This window comes from Zingiber officinale, chromosome 6B, assembly GCF_018446385.1.
Source record: "Zingiber officinale cultivar Zhangliang chromosome 6B, Zo_v1.1, whole genome shotgun sequence".
Lineage (NCBI taxonomy): Eukaryota > Viridiplantae > Streptophyta > Magnoliopsida > Zingiberales > Zingiberaceae > Zingiber > Zingiber officinale.
Window position 1 is genome coordinate 16,207,411 of NC_055996.1, and position 8,740 is coordinate 16,216,150.

The window sequence follows — 8,740 nt, forward strand, 5'->3', positions numbered from 1 at the left end:
ATATATATATATATATATATATATATATATATATATATATATATATATATATATATATTAAAAAATATTTCATATATATTGACTTTGTTGTGTACCTTTTTCTACATTAATTGTTGCCATCTAAATTAAATAATTAAGGTTCCCTAATGGATAGTTTCTGCCCGTTCAAAATTTGAATTCCCAAGTGGGATCACAACGGCAACGAAACAACAGAGCGGAGCCTGCAGTTTTTATTTAAACAAATCTCTCTTTCACTCACCTCCAACGTTCAAGAGGATATGGCGGAGGCGGAGGCGGAGAAGGAGGCGACTTGGGCGGCAGCGGCTCAGGCAGATCCGGAGGGGGCGTTCTTGCTGCTCCAGCGAATTATGGAGCCGGAGGAGGACGGCGCCGGAGCAGCGGCTGGGAAGACAGACGGGTTCGAGTGGGAGTTGCACAAGGAAAACGTACGGCCCTTGAAGCGCGGCCGCAACACGAAACTCCTCAACAGAGCCCTCAAAGCCCAGGTCGATCGCGACCTTAAGGCCTCCCTCCTCCAAACCCGCAGGTATTTTTCTCTGTCTTCAAAGCCTCAAAGGGATCTTTTTTTTTTGCCCTTTTAGATCCCCTCTCCTGAAAGATTCACCATCATTTTCTTTTTGGTTCTATACGAATCAGGAGGATGATCGAGGCGATTGATGAGTACCAGGGAGAGGATCCCCTTCGGCCATGGCTCGAGTAAGAATTTCTGTAATTTTTGTGCAATCGTCTGCGTTGAGGTTGTCTAATTATTTTACACGACCGGAATCAAGTTGCATAAAATGGGTTCAAGAATCATTTCCGACGGGAGGAGAATGCTCGGGGTTAGTTGTGATGTATGAGCAATGTGTGCGCACCTTTTGGCATGACGAACGTTATCAAGAGGATTTGCGGTACCTCAAAGTGTGGGTGGAATACGTGAGTGGCATTCTTTCATTTCTTTCTTTTTTTACTAGAATGATGAATATGATCGATCTTGTTTGTTTCCCAAGGCGGCCAATTGTGCTGATGCTGAAGTCATATACCAATTTTTGGAGGCAAATGAAATCGGGCAAAGTCATTCGATCTTCTACTCATCCTATGCCATGCTGCTGGAGTCTAAGAACAAGTTCAAGAAGGCTGATGAGATTTACAATCTTGGATTAGCCAGGTGAGGGATCTCTGTTTATCTGCTGCTGGAATGAGTTACACAAGATTATGAAGTGGTTTGTTGATTCCCAGTTTGCCAACTACCTGTTCTGCTCGTTTGGTTGGCCACAACTAGTGCCTTGTTTGGTATTCTTTGGAGTTAAGATCCACATATAAAGCTTTGATCTTTTCCTGTTGGCATAATTATAAATTCATCTGACCTCTGTGGAGTCTTCTTTAGATTAGGTTATTCATACTGATGAAGTAAGACTGCACTTATTTCATATATAAATGCAAAGAACTACAATCATTTATCTATATGTACTATCAATCTTCTGATTAGTGTCGTTACTCTTATCATAGGAAGGCAAAACCAATCGAGAAGTTGGAAGCTGCATACAGGGCATTCCTTGTGCGTTCTACAATGAGGCGCGACAAGGAAGTAAGTTTCAATGAATTTGATCGATTGTGTTGAATCTATGTTCATTCGCTCCGTGTTTAAATGTATAGGAAGAGTTGCTAGATAAAACCTTGCCAGTTCGAAGCTTTGGGACTGTTTTAACAGCACTGGACTCAAGTAAGCAGTATAACTCATTATTATTTTCATGCCACACAAAAAGGTTAATCTTTTGTTATTTACCAGGAAGACAAGCTGCAGAAAATCCAAGCTCATCTAAAAGGATGATCCCTCTACAGAAGTGAGTGAACTGATCAGATTTTAATCCAAGATTACAATGTTTCTTTGTGTTGGCAAAGAGGATTCAAGCGCGCTCTAAATTGATCAACTGTTGCATTGATGAGTTTCTGCGTCTGTTTTTGCAGGATCAGTAATAATCGACCCCTCTCTGTGTACCAAGATGAAAATTCCAATACAAATGATCAACACTCAAACATGAAAAAAAATGAGAAGTCTTGGAATTCCCTAGGAAGTCGATTAGATCGAAATAAGGAAAATACCTCAATGCCTACCAAATGGACATCATATAAGGTTGGAGAGTTGCCTTCAAAGATACCCTCGCTTACTCCATAACTGCTACTTCGCACAATGAATATCATTTTGTTTCATTCATCAGGTTCCACAAAAAGGACAACGAACAAGTTCAGCAGCACCAACTCCACTGATTAAGGTGTATGTTGATGAAGAATGTGCAGAGTATATCCACAGCAACTTCAACCTTTTTATTTAAACTTTTCACACAAAGTGATATATTACCTATTGCACACACAACTAATCAAGTTATCTAACCCAAATTACTGTTTGACAATTAATCTTTCCTCTTATTTTGCATGCATCAGGATAAACTCAAACTCAGTTCAGGCTGCAAAGAATTTGAAGACTACCACCTTCAAACTCGGAAACTCAGCTACTGCAAACTTAAAGAAGTATGCGTTTGCAAACTTACAAACTCTGTTTATTGAGGTTGTTTGGCTGATCTTGTCTTCTTCTTGATCAGGGAAACAGAAATGCTCAAAGACAATCCATTGAGGAACTTTCCTCTGAGTAGTCTCAGATAGCTGGCATCCAGGTGGTAGCTTGTTCGCACTAGAGCTGATTGAATTGATAGAATGTTATCATTTTTAAACCGCAATTTGTTTCATTTGAAGCTGCCTGGTCATTTCCTTTGATGTCCAAGCAAAAAGTAGTCTGTTCCACTGAACTCAGTTAATGTGGCATTGCATGCATGGATGGGGGTTCAAGGATCTTAAGATACACAATTCATTGATTCTTCACTTGTTCAAGTTTAATATTTGAAGTCATTTTCATTTTATTGAACAATATGTGAATATCTCCATGGTGGCGACCACAAATGGTTGTAGTGTTGGACAACTAAGAAAGTGTGATGGGAAGTGGTGGAGAATAGTTAGAAGAGCACATGAGCGACGCTTGGGCCTCCCCATGTGCTCCATGATCCCACTCATCTTGTCCATGGCACGCACGCTGGCCATGGATGATCCATGAATGGATAGATGGATTACATGTAGTGCAATACAAGCAACTATTCCACTGTCTCTACTCAAGTGCCAGACATCCTCCGCATGTATACAAAAATGGCATCATGTTAATATTTTTTTTTTGTCAAAAAAAAAAAAAGGGGCCTCAACAAAAATTTAAAAAGGGTGCCCCTTCAATGATGTATTTTGAAAATATTCAGCTTTGATATAGCAGCTAGCTACCATAGTTACTATATTAAGCAGAAGTTGTACAATAGTTGATATAATGTATAGTATTTGGTAATGATGAGTTTGAGATTTAGGGTAAGTTTATGATTTAGGATTTAGAATTTTAGAATATTGTTATATCAAAATACTTGATCAAAATTATTTAAATTTTATTAAAATCACTTTAAAATAATTGTAGAAACTATTATATAGTTGTTACAATCTTAAACTCTAAACTCATCCTAAACAAGAAAGTAGATCCTCTAGTCCGTAATTCTTGGTCCCCTCCTAGTTTCTTCTACAATTTGCAAGTCGGATCGTGGCCGAAATCCTGTCAAAATTGGCTGCGATTTCTCTGGGTTCATCTTCCCACCAGGTTATAATTTGGGTCGAGGTAGGAGGCCGGAGGCCATCGACGGTGAACGGATTATATGGCATCGAGCAGGGGGTGGCCCGTACACAATCGACAGCCTGCCTCGACCAAACTATAACCTAGATGAGAAGGTGAACCCAAGGGAGATCGTAGCCAATTTTGGTTAGATTCCAACCGCGATCCGGCGTACAAATTATGAAAGAGACAAGAAAGGGACTAGGGACTAGGGATTATGGATCAGAGGATCAACACTCCCTAAACACATTGTAACAAATATTGAATAGTTTCTATACGGTGTAAATTCAAAATCCTAAACTCTTTCTAAATGTGTAAATGCTGCTACAACATTGTTGGATCAAGCGAGATAAAATTACTAATAGGATGCCTATCTTATTTTTATTTTTTAACCAAGGCTGATGATTTGATATTTCTTTTAATTTGGGGGTGTACTTTTTTAATTTTTACCCTATTTTTTTTATAGTCGTATTATTTTTTTTAAAATAAATAATTTGGCATCTATCCCAAAAGCCATATAATTGGGCAAAAATTGTCTTCTCATAATGATATGGTGATTAAGATATAAAGTATTATCACATAATATCTTGAAGTCGAAATTCAACTGTCTAAGCATAAATTAAATCATTTGTCCCAAGATTCTCATGTCTCTGTGTCCCCTCGCCGATAGGATGGTCATCAGATCCTTGTGACATGCACTGTATCTTTGAAATATGATCTAGTGCATCAGATCGATGAGAGGCCATGGATACATGAGAATCTTAGGATAGAGGATATATATTTGATAATTTTACCATGCCAAAAGTCTATATAAGAAAGCATTGGATCAGGAACATGCTGCCATGAAAATGGGGCTTCTCTGGCAGAGGACACTCGCGCTGTGCTTAATGTGTTTTGCAGTTGCAGAAGCTGCTCTTTTCCATCATCATTCTCATCCACCAAATCACAACGCCACCGCCGCCGCAGCCATGGAGAGCGCAAGTGACCATCTTGGATATTATCCGGCTGCTTTTCCCATAGCCGCGGACCCTGCCATCGGCGCGCGAGTCAGCCCACCGCCCGGTGGTATCAATGGTGGAGGAGGAGGCGGAGGTGGCAACGGCGGTTACGGCTATGGATGGGGCAGCGGCAGCGGCGGAGGGGGAGGAGGCGGCGGCGGAGGTAACGGTGGGGGTGGTGGTGGAGGCGGGCAAAGCGGCGGCGGAGGCAGTGGAGGGAATGGCAGCGGCGGAGGTAGTGGTCATGGAGGAGAATATGGCAGTGGAGCAAAGAACGGTCGTGGAAAAGGTAGTGGCTGCGGCAGTAGAAGATGCGGTGGAGGCCATGGAAGTGGACATGGCCACCGCCGCGGCGGCGGCGATTCTGTTGGCCGGAGCTACCGACGAACCAATCGACGTGGAGATTAAGGATTTGGATTTGGTCCTTAATTAACAGATCAATAACGTTTACTAGTAATGCATTATCAGTTTTATTTTTGCCTTATAATTAATATATGCGGGCAGTTTGACGAAACCGACAACGATCTCCATCATCCCCAAACGCGCGGTAGAAACAAAAACACGTGTCTTTGCGCGTGAAAGAGAGAGAAAGAGGGAGGCGCGTCACGTGCTCACTCGCTCTCCCTCACTCACTCCTCTGTCGTGCGCCACACGGCCATGGGCTCTGTTTCCCTCCAGATCGGCGACGGCACCGCTCGCTTCCGCCGCGCCACCCTCTGCTCCTCCGCCCTCCACCTCCTCATGCTCTCTTCCGTTATCACCACTAACCTCTTCGCTTTCTACGCGTTCACCTCCTCCCCCTCTTCCTCTTCTGCCGCCGCCCATGCCCGCAACATCTCCCTCATCTCTGAGAACGTCGCCCTCATCGTCCGCGAGATCGAGGCCTCCGAGCGCCGACTCCACCAGATCGAGCGCGAGCTCGCTGGCTACGACACCTTCGATCCCGCCAAGTCCTCTCTCCCGCCCGACCTCAAGCTTTTCCTCGCTCGCCACCCCCTGCCCCTTGGCCGCGACGCTCGTTCCGGCATCACCGAGATGGTGTCTTCCGTCGCTCACTCTTGCGCCCGCTCTCCCGCCGCCGATCTCCTCGCCCGCTATATGTCCTATGAGCCCGCTGCCCCTTGCCCCCTCGACGATCCCTTCCTCCCTCAGAAGCTCGTCGCCAAGGCCTGCGAGCCCCTCCCTCGCCGACGCTGTCTTTCGCACTCAACAGCTACCGCTGCAGCCCCCCGCCTTCCGTTTCCTCAGTCTCTCTGGAGCCCCGGCACCAAGAACCCTGGCGCCGGAATCTACGGCCTCGACAAGCAATTATGGATCAAACCCCGGCGGAAAAGTGATATCTTGATCGATGATGTCCTTGCTCTCGGCCGCGGTGGGATCCGGATCGGGTTTGATATCGGCGGCGGAGCTGGGAACTTTGCGGCCCGCATGGCGGAGCGGAACGTCACCGTCGTGACGTCGACCCTCGAAGTAGGGGGAAAGCCAATGAACGAATTCATAGCTGCTCGAGGCCTCTTTCCTCTGCTCCTCTCCCCTTCACAGAGGTTTCCATTCATCGACTCGGTATTCGACCTGGTGCACACAATGAATGCCTTGGACGAGGGCGGAGCTCCAGCACTGGGGCAGGCAAGCCGTACAGAGGCGCTAGAGTTCTTGATGTTCGATATCGATCGCGTCCTTAGACCAGGGGGCTTCTTCTGGCTCGACAACTACCTCTGCGCCGGCGACGAGCGGAAGCGCATGGTAACCAGGCTGATAGAGAGGCTGGCGTACAAAAAACTTAAATGGGCGGTCGAGGAGAAGGCCGAAGCCAGCGGCACGGAGAAGGCACAACAACTGTATCTCTCCGCTCTGCTACAGAAGCCGGCTAGAGGCTGAAGTGCATCACTGTCGATGGAGGATACATGCTATGAAGGTAATTAAGTGGAAAATTTCCAGTTCAATTCTTTGATCCCCCATTGTTTTGGTTGAATTTATATGGATATAATTCATCGATTAGTAAATTTCATGGAATTCATTGATCAAGTTACTGATTGAAGAATAAGTGTAACACTAGATAAAATTCCTTTCTGAAACAAAGGAAATGCTTCTTTAACTTCTGTTATAGGATATGCGCTTCATTATCTTTTTGCTGATGTTTGTTAATTTGATGTGCAATGACTAAATGGTCTTAGGTTCGTCACCAAAGGATAACAAGGCATAATGTGTGAATTCTTGATTTTTCTCAACAGCCAAAGTTTGAACATGTAAACCTGTTATACAAATAGTTTCAGTTGCAGGGTTTTATATATTGGCAAAAAACTGGAGAACCAGGGCACAGATTTAAGAAAGTTTATGCATCATAAGGCCTAGAGCAAATCCGGGGCGGATGCAGGATTTTCGATTTGGTGAAGCCGCCGTTTGTTTATTCGGAGGTGCGGATAAAGAAGGGAAAGAAAATCCCCGTGGGAATATATCTGTGAAGGAGAAGGGAAAGGAAAGCATAATGGAAAGACAAAGGATAAGGCTTAGTTGGGAAGTTGGAAGGGAAATTATGTGTTTTTTTATTTGGGAGTGGAGGAAAGAAAAGAAAGGAAATTATTTTTTTTTGTTTGGGAGTTGGAGGAAAGTGAAAAGAAAATATTTAATAATATATTCACGATTTTTATAATCTTTAAATTGTTTTAAGCTCTAATTATATGGTTGATACTGTATATATTAGCCAATAAATTTATTCATCATGAAAAATTTTAAAATTATTTGCTATAACATGATGACAAAAAGTGAATACGTTCGTCTTTAGCGTTCCCGTCAATCTATCTCAAGACCTACACGAAATAGGTATATTACGAACGACTACTAGTATTTGAAATAATTATTTGCTGCAACATGGACAATACAAATATTGTTACAAACTTATTCATAAATATATTTCCGATAAGAAAGTTTAAATAATTTCTATAAATTCAAAGCTCCCAATAATATAAAAAAAACAATTTAATGAAGACTTAACCATTAAATCATAATTCATTTCAAGATATTAACTTCACGAAAAGTGGCACAAGATATGCTTTGCACAAACACGAACATATACATCTACGTATTTTCACTTAATTTATATATCCTAAAACAAAAGGTAATAAAAAGAAAGATCTTGATCACTCAAAATAATTTTCTATCTTCAAAAGTATTTTCATCACTCATAGCATGCCAATATTCAAGAATGAGAATTAAATATCAACTTATCCAAAATATTCTTGTGCCTTTCCGCTGGACACCCAAAAAAGTTCTTACTTTATCTGGATTTTTAGTGAGGAAAATATAGCAATAATCAATATGATTTTCTTCAACTCCAATAGTGATCAACTCATTGATGAAAAATAAATGAAATAAAATAACAATTGAAATTCTAATTAACACCTACCTTTATAAATTGTCCCAAACTTCAGGTTTGACACACCAAGTTTTTTGAATGGATTTCAACAAAAATCATTTAATTTTCTATTCCTAAAAAAAATCATAAAACTCATTGAAATGTTCCTTGAGTGTCTTCATTCGATTCTTCAAATGGACTTTAGGGAATTCCATTTGGAGATTTTCTTTCAATTCGATGATAATATTATTATATGCGGTGGTTGTTGTAAATGTCTCATCCACTTGAAATCCTTGGTAGTACTAATTTAATAATGCCTCAATGAATGCTTCATCCATACGTGTTAGTTAGAGCTCTATAGTCAATCATTTGATGATTGTTGTATGGACTCGTTGTATCATATTCTTGTATATAAATAAAGGCATTTGTTTTGGTTATTATACTTACTTGTATTGGTGCCAAATAACTAAGTATAATAGCGTCCTTGAGTAGAAGGTTCTTACCTAAATCAATCGATTGGTTGAATCGATAGTGAGATGATATAGGGAACACTACTCTTAATCAATCTTAGTCAAGTATTAACATTCAGGGACAATGTTAATGCGACGAGACTAGCATGTAGGTCAACTCGATGACTTGATCTCACAAGTCATGGATATGGAGATATCAAGTTGACACATGGGTATGCATTGGAGA

The 8,740-nt window shown here is 41.8% G+C and overlaps 3 protein-coding genes across 7 annotated transcripts; all 3 read left to right on the forward strand.

Annotated features, from left to right (window-relative positions):
- Positions 1 to 238: 238 nt before the first annotated feature.
- Positions 239 to 3,000, forward strand: LOC121992118 (mitotic spindle checkpoint protein BUBR1-like). 2 transcript variants are annotated; one of them, XM_042546275.1, is made up of 12 exons: positions 239 to 547; positions 658 to 717; positions 792 to 936; positions 1,011 to 1,168; positions 1,510 to 1,588; positions 1,657 to 1,723; positions 1,790 to 1,844; positions 1,969 to 2,134; positions 2,220 to 2,299; positions 2,443 to 2,529; positions 2,601 to 2,672; positions 2,752 to 3,000. In XM_042546275.1, the coding sequence occupies exons 1-11, from the start codon at positions 279 to 281 to the stop codon at positions 2,659 to 2,661; spliced, it is 1,227 nt and encodes a 408-aa protein (XP_042402209.1). In that variant the 5' UTR covers positions 239 to 278; the 3' UTR covers positions 2,662 to 2,672; positions 2,752 to 3,000. The 2 variants fall into 2 exon arrangements, with proteins under 2 accessions (XP_042402209.1, XP_042402208.1); XM_042546274.1 differs by having other exon boundaries at positions 2,601 to 3,000.
- Positions 3,001 to 4,542: 1,542 nt separating this feature from the next.
- On the forward strand, positions 4,543 to 5,100 carry LOC121990800 (glycine-rich cell wall structural protein 2-like). Its single transcript, XM_042544866.1, has one exon. The coding sequence runs from the start codon at positions 4,543 to 4,545 to the stop codon at positions 5,098 to 5,100; it is 558 nt and encodes a 185-aa protein (XP_042400800.1).
- Positions 5,101 to 5,260: 160 nt separating this feature from the next.
- LOC121992119 (probable methyltransferase At1g29790) lies at positions 5,261 to 7,430 on the forward strand. Of its 4 annotated transcripts, none has more exons than XM_042546276.1 (2): positions 5,261 to 6,607; positions 6,867 to 7,430. In XM_042546276.1, exon 1 carries the CDS (start codon positions 5,350 to 5,352, stop codon positions 6,568 to 6,570), a length of 1,221 nt encoding a protein of 406 aa, XP_042402210.1. In that variant the 5' UTR covers positions 5,261 to 5,349; the 3' UTR covers positions 6,571 to 6,607; positions 6,867 to 7,430. The 4 variants fall into 4 exon arrangements, with proteins under 4 accessions (XP_042402210.1, XP_042402211.1, XP_042402214.1 ...); XM_042546277.1 differs by having other exon boundaries at positions 6,960 to 7,430; XM_042546280.1 differs by having other exon boundaries at positions 6,966 to 7,430.
- Positions 7,431 to 8,740: the final 1,310 nt, after the last annotated feature.